General features: G+C 41.2%; 1 protein-coding gene across 13 annotated transcripts in view; it reads left to right on the forward strand.

Annotated features, from left to right (window-relative positions):
• Positions 1 to 16,934, forward strand: part of R3HDM2 (R3H domain containing 2) — a 189,182-nt gene that overhangs the window by 110,509 nt on the left and 61,739 nt on the right. For 11 of the 13 annotated variants that reach the window (XM_089482287.1, XM_089482299.1, XM_089482303.1 and 8 more), the window contains 2 exons: positions 10,043 to 10,121; positions 11,579 to 11,638. In XM_089482287.1, coding sequence (XP_089338413.1) covers positions 10,043 to 10,121; positions 11,579 to 11,638 — 139 coding nt within the window. Of the gene's footprint in view, positions 1 to 10,042; positions 10,122 to 11,342; positions 11,429 to 11,578; positions 11,639 to 12,424; positions 12,498 to 16,934 lie in introns of those variants that run through there. The other 2 variants (XM_089482348.1, XM_089482356.1) reach the window with 2 other exon arrangements.

The raw sequence follows: 16,934 nt of genomic DNA on the forward strand, positions 1-16,934 counted from the left end.
AGTGGGACAGTGTAGCCCTCTGTCTCCATGGTTTACCAACAAGGCATAACAAAAATCATGTTTCACAAACATTTATTGGTCCTAGATCAATACATAGCTCAAACATCAGGCTTTCTCGCCCATTGTTCATTCATAGGGTCTGGATGGGGATAAAGCCTTCCAAGCTTTCCTCTTGGAGGAATAGCAATCTTTAAGTTGCACCAGGATCAGATGCCTGAAGGAAGCATATGTCTGGGCAGGATTAGCCCCCTCCCTTCTATCTCATCATGGTCAAATCTGCTGAGAAGGTAAAGTCTGTGCAGCTACAGACCCACTCACTACATCTGAAATAGTTGGACAGAGGCCCCCAGCTGTTTCTCAGCCTTGGTTGACCCAATTCCCTTCCTATCTGGACTTCAGAGTCTATCCAGGTATGGTAGACATGCCCCTCCATGTATAGAGAAGAGTCTCCACAAGGTCACTTGCTCAAGAGGCTGAAAGAGCTAGGCAAGTTGTGGCTCAGGAGGTTAGAAGTTAACCCCTGGATGAAAAGCTGATGAAGGGCTCTTTCTTGACTTCTTCCCCTTCTCCCTGAGAAGGCCTTTACTTCTCAGTTGCAGGCTGTCCCTTATTCCTCTTCCCTTTGCCTGTTTCTGTAGGAATCTTCTAAGGCTGGGATAAACCCTCCCCATACTCTGACTGTTTCCTCCTATCTCTGTCTCTGTTACAGCCTCAGCTTTTATACCTGTCTTGTTCCCTCACCCCACTCCTTTACTAAGTCTCCAGCATCACCCTGTTGCCAAGTGACTGATGAACTGTACAGCGACCAGTGGTCTTCAGGGTAGCAGTTGGCAGCCTCTCAGTTAGAAGCAGCAGGAGAGGAGCATTACAGTTTTTGATACCACCTCACAGTAGCTATTATTACTCTTAAGCTGTTCCCTGAACCAAAGCAACATCCTCTCACATTTGGTTGTGGCTAGCACAGAGTTGTTTTTGCCAGTCAACTGATCTGAGATGATAAACCTGAACTCTCTGCAACCTGTGAAATGTTTACGTGTCTATGGAATGAGTCAGAGATCAAATTAAGTAAAGTGAATTTGGCACCCACTAACAAGATCAGGAGTTGTCTTTCTGTCATCTTTGGATAAGCAGCCCAGCAAACAATGGTAACGTTAACTGCTTACATTCTAAAAACAGAGGGAACTCTGATTTGTTCAGAGGTTGGGAACTTTACTTGACCATGCTGGATGGAGGATTGTGGGAGTTGTAATCCGAAAAAGTAATATTTCCAAGTTCTGGACTTGTTCTGAGTAATCTGTTAGGATGCATCGTTGAAATTATTATTAAGATTAATGGCAGTGCTGATGCTTAGCTTCAGCACAGTTGTATTATTTAGTTCATAGTGTAAATGGTTCAATTTCTGTCTGATTTGATGTTTGATCGGTTGATCATAATAAATTGACTCTGTCTGATTTGAATCATTTTCTTAAGCTTTCACCAAATACCGTATTTTCCGGCGTATAAGACGACTTTTGAACCCTTTTAAATCTTGTGAAAAGTTGGGGGTCATCTTATACGCCACATATAAGGAGGCCGGAAGGCAGCTCCGCAGGCCAGTGCGCGCCCGCCCGCCCAACGCCGGCCTTCCGAGGCCTCAGAGGAGGCCGGAAGGCAGCTCCGTGGGCTGGCATGCACCTGCCCAACGCCGGCCTTCCGAGGCCTCAGAGGAGGCCGGAAGGCAGCTCCGCGGGCTGGCATGCACCGGCCCAGCGCCGGCCTTCCAGCACTTTGGAGGCCCACTGGCACGCGCACGGCCTACTCCTTCCTTCCCTGGCCTCCACAGAGGCCGGAATAGAGCAGCGCAACCCAGCGCGTGCACCTGGCCTGCTCCGTGGCCTGGCGCGATTGCCACCGGTCTCCTCCTACCTTCAAGGGCTAGTCTTGTATGGCGAGTATATAGCAAAGTCTATATTTTTGTTTGAATAGTTGGGGGGTCGTCTTATACGCCCCGTTGCCTTATACATCGGAAAATACGGTACTATTATTTTAAGATTGATATTCTCCTTCTTTTCATTACAAGTAGTGTTCAAGGGATCTTGCTAACAACGAAAAAGAAAGTTATAATTCAAATATAAGAGCAAATTAACTCGGTATAATAAGCAAGCATCTACTAGTTAAGATCTGCTTCAGCAAAATGTTTTTAAAAGCCCAGAGCTTGTCTGAATAAAAATGTCTTCGTGTGATGGCCAAAGGACAACATGGATAAGGCTAACCTGGCCCTTTTTGAGAGGGAATTTCAAAGACTTGAAGACTTGGAGTTGGCACCAAGTATGCTCATTTCTTTGTTTCTGCCAAAGGCGCTTCTGACAGTGGCAGAATAGAGAGTAGAGCCTTTCTCAAAGAGCTTAAAAGCTGGGCAGGCTTGTGTTAGTCTTAAATCTATTCCATGCCATTTCTATGTCAATCTGTGGTTGTAAGTTGTGTTTTTTTAAAAGTCTGAACAAAATTTAAAATATAAATTTAAAATATATACGAGTTATTTTGAAAATAACTTTTACACTTGTTCTGAACAAAAAACTGTGGCTGTATCTGTCAGGAAAAAGCCACATGGGATATATAGTCACAAGAAATATAATATGTATATGAATGTATTTGAAAGTAACATGACACAGCAAAAGTTATTGAATTGTCACACAGGTGTTGTAAGTAATGTAATTAGAAGGTCCTGAAAGCCAAGGACATATGAGGCAATGACAAAGTGAAAAGGTGCAAATTGATATCACCTGAGAGTCATTGAGTGGACAGTAATGTATGATGCAATGTGAGGTCTAGATTGAGCCAAGTATGGTATGTCAATCATAATGTATGTACACGCCCAGGAGGTGGCAACTGTATAATGAATAGAGAGACAAATGTCTATATAAACAATAATGTATGGCAATACTTTTTGTGGGTATTGAGGAGTATAGTAGTGTGGGTATTGAGGAGTATAGTAGTGAGAGTTTTGTGAGTAGTGAATTGTTTTGTGCATAGTGTATATAGTAGAATAAAAGTAGATCTTTTCAAGAAGACTACTGTGTTGACTGGTGTCTTGAGAGCTGAACAAGAACCAGCAGACTCCAGAGAAGATTGAAAGACATCTTCAGCCAATTCTCAGAGCTACTGGTCAAACTGGTTGTTCTTCCGCTGACCAAGGGGGTGAGAGTGAAAGCCTGGAGAAGAGCTGCAACTCCCATCATCCCTAACAAGGGTTATGGGCCCAGAGCCAGTTACTGGAACACCCAGCATCCACAGAAACTGAACTTTCCTGGAAGAGAAAGAAAGTTTTGTGGACGACCGATCAGAGCAAGCTGTGTACGCTGCACTGGTAAGCTCGTGAGTGAAGTGTTTTGTGTTTTGGAAAAGCCCGAGACGAGGCAGCTGTGCAAACTCAGGAAGGACTTTGCCAAATTGAGTCACTGCACAAGATAAGATGGAAGTGTTGAAGTTTAGCAAGTTGAACTCCCACAATTACTCCACCTGGAAAGTTTATGCACAGTCACTACTGATTAAAGAAGGTTTATGGGCCACAGTCGAGACGGGGCTAACAGCCGATGCAAGTGCAGCCGCCAAAGAAAGAGATAGCAAGGCAAAAGCATGCTTGTATTTGATGCTCGAGGAGGACATGATAAACGATGTGAGAGATAAGGGCTCCGCAAAAGAAGTTTGGGAGACTCTTGAAAGGCTACATACTCCAACTACAGCTTTTGCCAAAATGCTTTGGTCTAAAAGAATCTATAGACAAAAGATGACTAAGGGACAGTGTGTGGTTGAACATTTAAAGAAAATGCAAAACCTGTTTGTGGAGGCAGAATTAAGAGGTGTCCATATAAACAAAGAACAGCAATGTTACATCCTAATAGAGTCTTTAGACAGTTCATGGGACTCCATCACTAACAGTCTTCAGAATCTGCCTGAGGCTGAACTAAGCAGAGACTTAATTGTAGCAAGAATTTTGGAGGAAAATCAGAGAAGATTGTCTGAAAAAGAAGACTCACAGAAATCAGCACCAAGACTGCACCAGGCTCCTGAGTTAAGAGAACACCAAGCAGCAGCTCCCGTGAGAGAAAAACGACGTTGTTACCACTGTGGAAAGGCAGGACATTTGCAAAGAAACTGTCAACAATTGGCTGCTGACCAGTACAGACAGAGAGATAACAGACCGCAGACGCGGAACTTTCAGCAACAGAGACAGAACAAGCCGACATTTTTCAGGGGCAGTTACAACAAGAAGGAACGTGCAACAATGATAAAAGAGAAACATAGAAAAGATTCTAAATGGTTAATAGATTCTGGTGCAACTAGTAATATGTGTAATGACATTGAGTTGATTGAAAATAGGAAATCTGCCAATATTAATGCAGTAATTCTAGCTAATGGCAATGAAGTAAGTTCAGTAAAAGAAATGGGATCTGTTTACATTCCGGGGTTAAAACAAGAATTTAATAATGTGCTACATGTGAGAGAGTTGGAAAACAATTTATTATCAGTCAGTAGATTAACAGACCAGGACTACACTGTAATTTTTGAAAAGAATTTTTGCAAGATAAAGTTAAATGGTGAGCTTTGCGGAATAGGGCTAAAGAAAGATAAGCTTTATTTTCTAGAGGAAAATGTTGATCATTACAAAGTAGAGAATGTAAACAATGTTGATAATGTTCCGTTACACAAGGATTGTATACATGAGTTACATAGAAAATTTGGTCATGCAAGCTTTAAATGCTTAAAGAACCTAATCAGTATGTGCCCTGATCTGAGAGTGGCAAACTGTAAAAATCATTTGGATTGTACCATTTGTAGTCAAGTGAAAATTAAGTCATATCCTGTAGCAAAAAAGACAAAAAGAATTGCACGAAGACCTTTTGAATTTGTACATGCTGACGTTGCCCACGCAAACTGTTTATCTATAGGAGGTTGCAAGTATTATTTGGTAATTGTGGACAGATACACTAGATTTACATTTGTCAGAATACTGAAAAATAAGTCAGACGCTGGGCAAAGCTTAAAATCTTGGATAAGAATGGTTGAAAGAAAATTTGATTTCAGAGTAGACACAATTATAACTGATAAAGGCGGGGAATTTTTATCTAATGAATTGTTTTATTGGTTTCAAAAGGTTGGCATAACACACCACACAACAAATCCTGCATGTCCTAGTGAGGATGGGCTTGCAGAGAGAAAGATTCAAGAAATCAAAAAGTTAACTGCTTGTATGATGGCTGATGCGGGTGTAAGTGATAATTTTTGGGGTGAAGCTGTTTTGACAGCTGTACACATAACCAATAGACTCTATCATTCAGTAATAGATGATATTCCTTATAGAGTTCTATATGGTAGAATTCCTAATTTTAAATACCTAAGAATCTTTGGTCAATATGCATATGTGTACACACCTGCATGCTTTAGAAACAAAGGTGAACCCAAGAGTAGAAGAATGATGTTTTTGGGGTATTCTGGAAACAGTTACAAATTCTATTTAGGAGGAAAAGAAGTGAGACATTCGAGATCTGCCAATTTTGAAAGATATGCTGGTTGGGAAAAACTCCATGCAAATAAGGAAGTGTTTGTGAAGTTAGGCAACTCAAGTGAGGCAGAGACTCAGACCCAAAGCCAAGCATCTCCAGGAAATGGAGGGGTTATAGTAAAACCAGAAGAACCATCCACGAGTAGCAGTGATAGCTCCTCAGATAGTGAAATGTCCAGACCAAAAACCACACGCATGACAGAGGACAAGAGATTCAGTAAGAAAGCCACAACTTCCAGTGTAGACAGAGATGAGGAAGAGAGAGGCAGAACAACAGAGTTAGTACCTAGACGTAGTCAAAGAACTAGAAAATCTCCTGACAGATTTGTGGTGACCAATGCAAAAGCTTGTTTGGTTTTTGAAGAACCAGAAAGTTTTGCTGAAATAGAAAATTTTCCTAAAGAGGAACAGGAGAAGTGGTGTGAAGCAATGGAGTGTGAATTTGATTGCTTAGAAAGGAAAGATGTTTTTGAAATAGTAGGAAGACCCAAGGATAAAAAAGTCATTGGTTGCAAGTGGGTTTATAAAAGGAAAGACATGCCTGATGGTAGTGTGAAATATAAGGCAAGGTTGGTAGCAAAAGGCTTTTCACAGGAACAGTTTGAAAATTATGACAAAACTTTTTCTCCAACCGCAAAAGCAGAGAGTTTAAGAATGGTATTAGCAGTTGCAGGAAAGAGAGATCTGATTGTAGAGCATTTTGATTTTGAGACGGCTTATTTAAATGCCAATTTAGAAGAAGAAATTTTCATGGAGCAACCTCAAGGTTTTGAAGTAGGTGGTAGTCAGAATGTATACAGGTTGAAGAAAGCATTGTACGGTCTCAAGCAAAGTGCAAGAGCTTGGAATATATGCATCAATGATGAATTGGAGAAGTTAGGTTACAAGAGAAGTGTTGCTGATGCTTGTGTATACACAAAAGGAGATGTAATTTTGTTGATCTATGTGGATGATTTGTGCGTTGCAGCCAAATCAAAGAAAGAAATTGAGTTGGTGAAAAATGAATTGTCAAAGAAATTTGTGTTGAAAGATTTAGGTATGTTGAAGTCTTACTTAGGGATAAATGTAGAATGGACTGAAGAAGGGCATTGTTTGCTAAGTCAAAGCAAGAAAATTGAAAGGTTAATTGAGAAATGTGGTTTACAGAGTGCAAAGGTTGTGAAAACTCCGATGACTACAAGTTTTGTGTCAGAGGAAGTTACAAGAGCTTTTGAGGATAAAAGATTGTTTAGAAGTGTTGTTGGATCTTTACAGTTTATTTCTAGCCATACCAGACCAGATATCTCGTACGCGGTTCATGTTTTGGCCAGAAGAGTAAACGACCCGAGAATTGAGGATTGGACAGCAGTGAAACATTTGATTAGGTATCTGAAAGGAACCATAGACAAGAGGTTGATAATTAGAAAAAGCAATGCTGATTTGGATTGTTATGTAGATAGTTCATTTGCTTCGGAATCAGGGGACAAAAAGTCAGTGACTGGAATGATTATAAGATACAGCGAAAGTCCCATTGTGTGGAGAAGTAGAAAACAGACAAACGTAGCATTGAGCACTAGTGAGGCTGAGTTCGCAGCTTTGAATGAAGTCACAAATGAGGTACAGTGGATAGAACAATTATTGATTGATTTGAATGAAAGCTTTAAAATTCCTGTAGAAATTCATGAAGATTCGCAGTCCTGTATAGCAATGGCAGAAACAGAAAGTCTGAAAAACAGAACAAAGTACGTAGGTGTAAGATACCAGAACGTAAGAGAAATGGTCCAGAAAGGAGAAATAGAGTTAAAGTACATAGAGACACAACACAACATAGCAGACATTTTTACAAAGGCTTTGACAGTTGAAAAACACGAGAGATTGTCTCAGTTGATTGGAATGACAATATAATTCACATACAATATTCTATTTCGGAGGGGATTGTCAGGAAAAAGCCACATGGGATATATAGTCACAAGAAATATAATATGTATATGAATGTATTTGAAAGTAACATGACACAGCAAAAGTTATTGAATTGTCACACAGGTGTTGTAAGTAATGTAATTAGAAGGTCCTGAAAGCCAAGGACATATGAGGCAATGACAAAGTGAAAAGGTGCAAATTGATATCACCTGAGAGTCATTGAGTGGACAGTAATGTATGATGCAATGTGAGGTCTAGATTGAGCCAAGTATGGTATGTCAATCATAATGTATGTACACGCCCAGGAGGTGGCAACTGTATAATGAATAGAGAGACAAATGTCTATATAAACAATAATGTATGGCAATACTTTTTGTGGGTATTGAGGAGTATAGTAGTGTGGGTATTGAGGAGTATAGTAGTGAGAGTTTTGTGAGTAGTGAATTGTTTTGTGCATAGTGTATATAGTAGAATAAAAGTAGATCTTTTCAAGAAGACTACTGTGTTGACTGGTGTCTTGAGAGCTGAACAAGAACCAGCAGACTCCAGAGAAGATTGAAAGACATCTTCAGCCAATTCTCAGAGCTACTGGTCAAACTGGTTGTTCTTCCGCTGACCAAGGGGGTGAGAGTGAAAGCCTGGAGAAGAGCTGCAACTCCCATCATCCCTAACAGTATCAGGAAGCACAAAAGCTAGAAGAAACTTATAATTCTGATCTGTGTATGAGCTTGAGGATTTCTGATCCAGTAGGTTCAGACTAGACTTCACAAATACTAAAGTCCCCAACATCCCATGTGCATTAAAATAGGTATGAAATGTTTTATTCATGTAGGCATAGGTTGGGTATTGTATGATAAGAATCTAAGAAGGACAATCCTGGCAGGAAATCTTGATTGGTCAAAGAGGCAGTTAATCAGCTTTCTTTTAAATTGAAATCTGCATTCAGTTCCACCAAGCAGCATTTGCTGTAAACATTTTGGGGTGTGTGTGTGTGTGTGTGTGTGTGTGTGTGTGTGTGTGTAACTTTTTGTTTATGAAAATAATAATATCATATATATTCGACTGTAAGTCAACCTCATGTATAAGTCGATGGCAGGTTTTGGGGCCAAAATTATAGATTTTGATATGACTCATGGATAAGTCGCGAGTAGAACTTAGGGGTCTGATGCAAAGGAAAACAGTGCCAGAAAACTTTAAAAGTTCCAGCTGGCATTACTGTTTGTACTCATGCTTCATGGATGAGAGAGGGGGTGCAAGTGCTTCCAGAACAGATGACACTCTTGCCTTTCACCAGGGGATGGCTCCTTTTCAAATCAGAATTAAAGTACAGTACAGTACTTACAGTGACCCATGAGTCGATTCAGATTTTTGGAGTCAATATTTTTACCAAAATTTATAGACTTATACATGAGCATGTAGAGTAAATTTACAATCAATATATTAATTAAAAACTATTTATAATCACCTTTATGATTAACTGTAATGTTTTAAAATTAAACTGAACAACTTTCCATAAACCCTGATGCTGTGAAGGAGGTGAAAACTTTTCTGAGTTGGCATTAACATATTCAGTACAGGGAAACCACTTTTCAGCCAACAGAACCTTATTATAACCAGTCATTTCTTTCGCATTACCCTCAAGGTTTTCCATCAACCAAGAATCCTATAGTTGTCTCCACCAAGCTTTCATGAAAAGATTTCCCATTGCGAGACTGGAAGGTGCTAAGAATTGGAAAATGGAGAATCTATAAACCTTTTTTAAGATTTCTAGGGCCCGTTCCAGACAGACCTTGGATCCGCCCCCAGTACGTACTAGGGATTGGCTGAGGACACAGCATCCAATCAGGCCTAGTACGTACTGGGGATGTCAAAATGGCGCCATTTTGACGTGACAGACTCTTAGCGCCCGCACATCGTGGCGCGGATGTGACACCGCAAGTGCGCCATTGGCACCTTGCGGTGTCACAACTGCGCCGCAAGAAGAACCCACTTTTTGCTATGCGGGGGAGCCACGCAGTTTGTCCTCTGCGGCGCCCTCACACAGCAAACACGGGCGCCGGCAGAGCGCCCTTTTTGGGCACTCTGTAAAGCGCCTAGGACTTGTTTAAGACAGGAAAATCCTGTTGGGTGAACTGATTTATGTGCTGTTGTTCATGGAACTCGTGGCAGAACAAGAAGGTTTTGGAATGGTTACAGCTCTCAAATTCAGCCTGTCACTTACTTATTCCAAGCACTACCCATTGATTCCCAAACCTTGCATGCTCAGTGGTTGATCCAGACACAGTCAGCATGGCCACTGGTTGGGCATTGTGAGAATTGGGACCAAAGTGATAAAAACTGGGACCAAAATGATAAATGCAAGTCCTGTAGTAAGCCCAAAGTGATAAAAGTAAGATTGGGACCAAAGTGATAAAAGTAAGTCCTGTAAACAGCCATTTGACCTTGTTTTCCATTTATTCTACTGCTGGTGCTGGATGCGTCAGGCTGTTCAGTACTGAGTCTGCTCCATTCAGCATTTGTTGTTCATATTTGTTTTGATGGCTTGGATGCTATTCCAGTAAAGAGAGCATTCCTTGAGTTTCCTACTGTCATCTCTTGTAGATTCCAGCCAGGAATACACAGACTCCACTGGAATAGATTTGCATGAATTTTTAGTAAATACACTGAAGAAAAACCCAAGGTAGGTTTGAGTGTGTTTCTGTGGCAAATTTTCAGGTGGAACGTGGGTGGTGTTCCTCCAAGGTTGCATGAGGGAAGATGGGGAGCAAGAACTGCTGAAATCCTAGCATGATGTTGGTATGTTTCTAGTAAGGGCAGGCCAGTTCCGGGATTAAGGTGTGGTGGCAGTAAGGTAAACTTTGATGAATCTTTTAAGTGAGGAGAGTATTGATGAGCATGAACTGGGAGTCCAGTCTAGGGGGCATTCACAGTATGTCCAGTCCTACTACTTGCAAACATACATAATGCATGTATAATTCTGGGGTCCTGGGGCATAACATGGCAAAAATATTGTCAGTGGGTTCTTTACATTGGTCCCTGGGTCATGGCAAGAGCCCATGTCTTCATTTAGCACAGAGCCCATCTCCAGGAGATCAGACACTTTAGAAGAATCCACTGATGATGCTTGCTATACTCTCTCCTTTCAGCATCATTCAGTGGAGTTTGGTAACCACAATATTGCTTTCCCTGGAGCATTGTGAGAACTCATAACAGGAGCTCCTATACCTAGTCTCCTGGCATTGATTGAAATGTGGCTGATTCTAAACCGGCCAGGGCCTACCAATTTAGGATGAAGCCCACTGGCAGCCATATTGTGGAAGGTGTAAAAGGCCTTCCTGACCCACTGTTGCTGGCCATGATTAAGATAGTAGATGTGTCCCAAGTTCAGAATTTTGTTGGAAAATACATGATGGTTCTTTTGGCTTTACCCGAGGGAGATATCTAATGCTTTAATTACTTCCTTTAAAAATATTCAGCTGTTGCATGGACCTTACAATGGTCTCCTACTGAGGTTCCAGTTAATATCCACTTAGCTTCTTCAAATTTGAACCATTCATGGGACCCCCAGAGCTTCTTTGAAAATCCTGAAAATGTAGAAGTTATGATTAGAATAACCCAAGTATTTCAGCCTAACAAAATAGATGCATACATGTACTGAGCATAACACTTGTAATAGAGAAAATAATGGGTATGAGTTAGTTTAGAACGAACTGTAATAGCTCAAAAGACCATCCTGTAAATAGACTCCCAATACTTCTGTATAAATTGCCTCCTGTTATTTCGCTAATAAACAATGTCATAGCTGAATGCCAGGCACTGGCTAAGTTCTGATTTCTGTTTCTCTTTAATAATACAGGCTCTGTGAGAGCCCATGGGGTATTATGCTCGTAGAAGTATAATCACTGTGCAGAAATGAATCCACCTGAACAAAAAAAAGCTCTCCTTTTAACTTGCTACATCTGTTTTGCAACTGTCAATGCAGGACAGGTAGTGATGCCTTTATTGTTGAATTACTTTGAGCTTTTAGCTTAACATTGGGATGGAGGAGGGCACTAATTTACAGATTTTAAAGAGCTTTATTGCTGTTTATGCTCTGAATGCTTCCCTCTCTCTTTTATCCTTACTTTTTCTTAACAGGGATAGGATGATGCTGCTAAAATTAGAACAGGAGATCCTGGAATTTATTAATGATAACAAGTAAGTAATGTGACTTAAAGATTGATCTGGTAGAGGATGTTCACTGATTATGTTTCCTCACAGTAAAGTGTTTTTGCTTCCAGCCAAGCTTAGAACATTAGAATAGAAAGACAAGATGGATTGAGGCTATGCTGTATATTGTCTCTTCGCTAACTGGCTGCCATTTTAAGGTCTTGGGCAGAACAAGATAATATGGACAATGTGCAACTGCCCCATGATTTCTTCTCAGTTCTTTCCTTGCAACTTCTACTGTGTTTGAACACAGAATGCCATTATGTGTTTCCTCAGTGTATTACTTTAAAGAGGAAATGACAGCTAGTAGCATTAATTTTGGGCATTATGATGCCAACAGTGTTAACACTGCAGGGATGGTGCAACATTCACTTGAAACCATATTGGGGTAATCACAGACAATGTGGGGGGGGGGGGGTTAAATTATTTTGATGATCATTATTTTTAAAAAAGCAACATGTTACAAATGCATAATTTAACGTGTTAGTTTTTTTTGCCGCGGAGTAATAACTAACAGCAATGGATTTATTTTTAAAAAAGTAGTGCTAACATGTTAGCATTGAAAATAAAAATTTCAACCCCTGAGTAGAAATGGAACAAACAGACTCCTGCTGGGCTTTTTTGAGCACGAGAGATATTACTCAGAAGTAAGTCCCATTGAATTTAGGAGACTTTACTCCTATTTGTTTCATTCCTCAATTCGTATCTTCTCAATAATTATCACAGAAATACAAGGTTTTCAAAATTATATTTTTGTCTTGCTTTTCCCCCAAGGAGCTTAGGGTGGCTTACAAGGTTCTTCCACCCACCCTCATCTCCCATATTATCCTCACAACAACCCTGTGAGGTAAGTTAGGAGTAGAGTGTGTGTGACTGTTACAAGGTCACCCGTCAGATTCATAGTGTTTTAGCGATTTGAACCTGTGTGATACATTTCCATATTTCAGTACGTAAACAGGCACACATGAAACAGCAGTTTGTATGCCTTGAGTTCATCATAACAAAGCATCTCTGAAACAAAAGTGGTTACTGTTGGTTTTTCAGCTGCTTGAAATATCTTACATTGTTCCATTTACCTGTGAAAAGCTCTGCACTATTTTAAAAGGCACAGAGCTGTCTGTTCTTTACAGTGATGATATGTTAGAAAAACCCAGTTGTTCTACAGTCTGTTCTAAGCCGTTTATAATAGATCTCAGCAACACATTAAATTGAAAGCTATGCAGTGACTACATGGTGCTGTAATGTTGTTCAGATTTGCCAAGATGGGTTACCCCACTTAATTCTGATAACCTTAAGATAGACCATCTTAGGCAGCCAAAGCTAAGGCCCCACTGGACTTCATGGCTAATCTGTTGTGTGAACACAGATCTTGTCCAGTTTAGTCTGGCGTGTGAACCAATATATCATTGCTTATCAGGACAACTTAGTGTTCTTTGGGAGAAACAGCTGATCATCTTTAGTGAAAGATTAGATTTAGTCCTGTGACTGCCAGCAGATCCTAATACATTTGCTATTATACTATGTCCTGCTACAGTTTACAGTTCTTTGTCTTGAGTATTCTGGGATATACAGTCCAAGTAACTTTCCCTCACTCTGCCAAGGTACCTACAGTTTTAGAATTTTTTGGGGACGTGACAAGAAAACCGTCACAAGAAGTTTGTGCACTTCAAAAACCATGACTAATACAGTGCTGCATCTTCATTTGATTCTAACATTTGATTCTGATACATCCATTTGTATGGATGGGAAAAACTACAATGTGGCCATGCCTCGTATCAGCTGTTTTTGCAGGAGGAAAAGCTAGGTTGCAGCTGTGGTTATTGCCCTGTGTTCTCTTTAATATTTAGATTTGCCCTCAGTCGGAAGCCCTTGCCAAAGATCCAATTCTAGGGATTGAAACTTTCTTCATACCTACCAAAACACGTCAATCATCTCTTTCTATTTTGAGATGGTTCTAAGCATCTGTTAAAAATGGATAAATGTATGTGTCATGCATCCTTATCCGAAGGAGGCTTGTTCATTCTATAATAGGAAATGAATGCAAGTTTGCAGCTAGCTCTGTACAAATGTTTAAATCTTATAAAAGCAAGTTGGGGAGTGGGATTGGGTTCACACTTGTTCATGCCCATTTTGTATTTTAAAAGAAGCCTACATATATTTTAGGCCAGCTTTTCCCAATTTGGAGGCTTCCAGGTATTTTGCTTTTCAGTTCACATCAGCCTCAGTTGACAGAAAACTGTTCATGTCATACTCCGTGACTAATGGAATTGAAGTGCCAAATAATGGAAGACAAAACACAAAACATTTGAAGGTCACCAGTTTGGGAAAACCTACTTTAGATCATGTAAAACAGTGTTTTGCACCTTCCAGTATTCCAAATTTCTTTGCTGTCACCTACCAAAGACCCAGTCTGCATGGCCAAAGGTTAGAGACTTCAGGATCTGAAGTGCAAAACACCTGGAAGTCCAGAATTTGAAAATGACAATTATAGATATAATCTGTGCAGCCAATATATTTCAATTTTTTAAAGTCTAAGGATCAAATATTGGATGAGGGCTGAGGCTAGGAGCTATAGTTAAGAATCACAGGACATTTAAAAGGCCCCAGGTTCACTATCTGGCATCTTCACCACAAGGGGGGGGGGGGGGAGGGCAGGCTGGGACAAGCCCTATAAGCCTGCAACTTGGAGCAGCTTCTGCTGGTTGACTGAGTAGACAACTATTAGGTTAGATGTCTGATCCAGTATATATTGTCTCATGAGGCATTGCAGGGTCTTATTTCTTCACCATGTACAAGATTTGAATATACACATAGCATGTTTGTTTTGGGGGAATGCAGGTGACTGAAGGCCTTCAATGCCCCATGAACTTACATTATTAAGAGCACTCCCCCCCCCCCAAAAAAAAAAAAACCCTGTGAGGAGAACATAATAGAGTCCTTAGCACAATTTTTTTTTCTTTTGAAGGAAGTTTATTGCATACATATTTGGAGACCATTTGGGTGGAATATATTAGATTGCAGTTGCAAGTTCTTGACATCACAATTCAAAAAGGATGTTGAGAAGCTAGAGCATGTCCGGAGTAGGATGACTAAAATTATGAAGGGTCTGGAAACCATGCCTTCTAAGGAGAGACTTAGGGTCCTGGGTATGTTTAGCCTGAAGAAGAGAAGGTTAAAAGGTGATATGGTAGCCCTGTATTTGAAGGGTTGTCTTATTGAGGAGGGAGCAAGCTTGTTTGCTGCTGCTCCAGAGGACAGGACCTGGAGAAATGAATGCAAGCTACAGGAAAAGAGATTCCACCTTGACATTAGGAGGAACTTCCTGACAGTAAGGGCTGATCGACAGTGGAACACATTCTCTCAGAGAGTGGTGGAGTCTCTTTCTTTGGAGGTTTTTAAACAGAGGCTGGATGGCCATCTCTTGGGGGTGCTTTGATTGAGAGTTCCTGCATGGCAGAATGGGGTTGGACTGGATGGCCCTTGTGGTCTCTTCCAACTCAGTGATTCTATGATTCTATGACCGTGTTTTGGAATCAGAATTGTATAGTTAGAAAGGGCCACAAGGGCTATCCAGCCCAACCCCTTGCTGTGCAGGAAGTCAGGCACTTTGAAGGCCTCTGTATCCAGGGAACTATATTCAGGCAGTTACTGAATGATGGGAGGGGGATTGGCATTTGAAATCTATATTTAAAGGAGTTTTGAAACAGTCAAGCTGTAGCCAGAATGTCCTAGATTTTGGTACTGACCTGATCCTGAAATGTTACGTGTCACTGTTTAGCCAAGCAGAAGGCCAAGATGAATGTCTCCTGAAAGAAGCTGCATGACTTCTTCAAAACAGTCCAGAGGGCGATTATAGCTGAACACAGATCTGAAAGCATGTTTATAAGTTCACTGGTCTCCCCACTTTTGCAGCTGTTCAGTTGATGAAAGCTTCTACCAGTGCTCTTAGTAGAGAGGCCTATGGCAGATGATAGGGGAACTTATTCTTGGTGGTGGTTATGGAAAAAGGCGGGGGCATGGAAAGCAGAGTTTATGTTTTATTTTTATTTTGCAGTATCCAAAAGAGGTTGTATATATGTCTAATTCTTCAGTAACTGGTATGTTTCATAATTGACTCTGTTTAAAGCAGGCATGGTATGTGTGTTAGCAATCCAGATTGTGTTTCACTGTAACTCTTGGAATTCCTCACTTGTGGCTATGCTGGCTCAGGATGATGGGACTAGCAGTCCAAAAAATCTGAAAGCCTAATTAAAATTATTTTGTACATGGTTATTATTTAAAAACATTATTTTAAATAGAATTTTAAGATATTTTGTGAAAAATTAAAAAAAAATCCACTGTTAATGAGAAACAAAGTTATTCCATGTATGCTTTATTCAGTTCCTAGTGTGGTGGTAAACTTTGCTTGGTAAATTTAAACAGTGTGGGTTGGCATATTAATGGAGATGTGCAATGTGCTGTGATCCAAATTTGATGTAGAAATGTACAATTTCAATGAAAAGCCATCCAGTTTGGCTTGCTCTTTTGCCTGCTGATGTTGACAAGGGTTTCAGTAGTACCGTACACATCCCACATTTTACCATGAATCCAAAAAAGAAGGTGCTCATGTTTTTAAGCCAGAGCAAGTTCTGGATGAGCATCCTATTTATTTTTTTAAAAAAATGCATACATGTACTAGATGTTATAGGTCTTCCAATAACCTAGTATATGGTTTATTTAGGCGGGTTACAGACCGCCTATTTGGGGTGGGTTGTACCCGCCCCTTTCCCTGGTGTATCGGGGCCTCAGCTGTCAGAACGGCAGCCGCTGAGGTCTCGATCCGCCGCTTTTCAGGCTGCGGGGAAGCGGCAAAACGCTGCTTCCCCGCAGCCTGAAAAGGGGTGTCCTTGGGGCTTCAAGCCCCAAGGACACCCCGCGGCGGCGGGGAGGGGGAGAAAGGGGCCGCTTGGCCCCTTTCTCCCTTGCTTCGCTGGGCGCAGCCGTCTGAAGGCTGCGCCCAGCGAAGCAAAGCGATGCCGCAAACCAGGAAGGAGCTCCGAAACGGAGCTCCTTCCTGGTCTGCGGAAAGGGCGCACTAAGCGCCCTGGCGCGGACCGACGATGTCACGTCCGCGCCGCCCCGTCTAGAGGCGGTGCGGTCGTGACGTCGTCATGGCGGCCCCCATGTGGAAGGGGGGCCGCCATTTTGTACGGACTCAGTCCGTACTAGGGTTAGGAGGGTGCGGAAGCACCGCACCTTCCTAACCCTAGTACGGACTGACTCCGTACTTTAATGGCGGTGTGTA

The sequence above is a fragment of the Sceloporus occidentalis genome, unplaced genomic scaffold (genome assembly GCF_023333645.1).
Source record: "Sceloporus occidentalis isolate IW3139 unplaced genomic scaffold, rSceOcc1.0.p SCAF_1, whole genome shotgun sequence".
Lineage (NCBI taxonomy): Eukaryota > Metazoa > Chordata > Lepidosauria > Squamata > Phrynosomatidae > Sceloporus > Sceloporus occidentalis.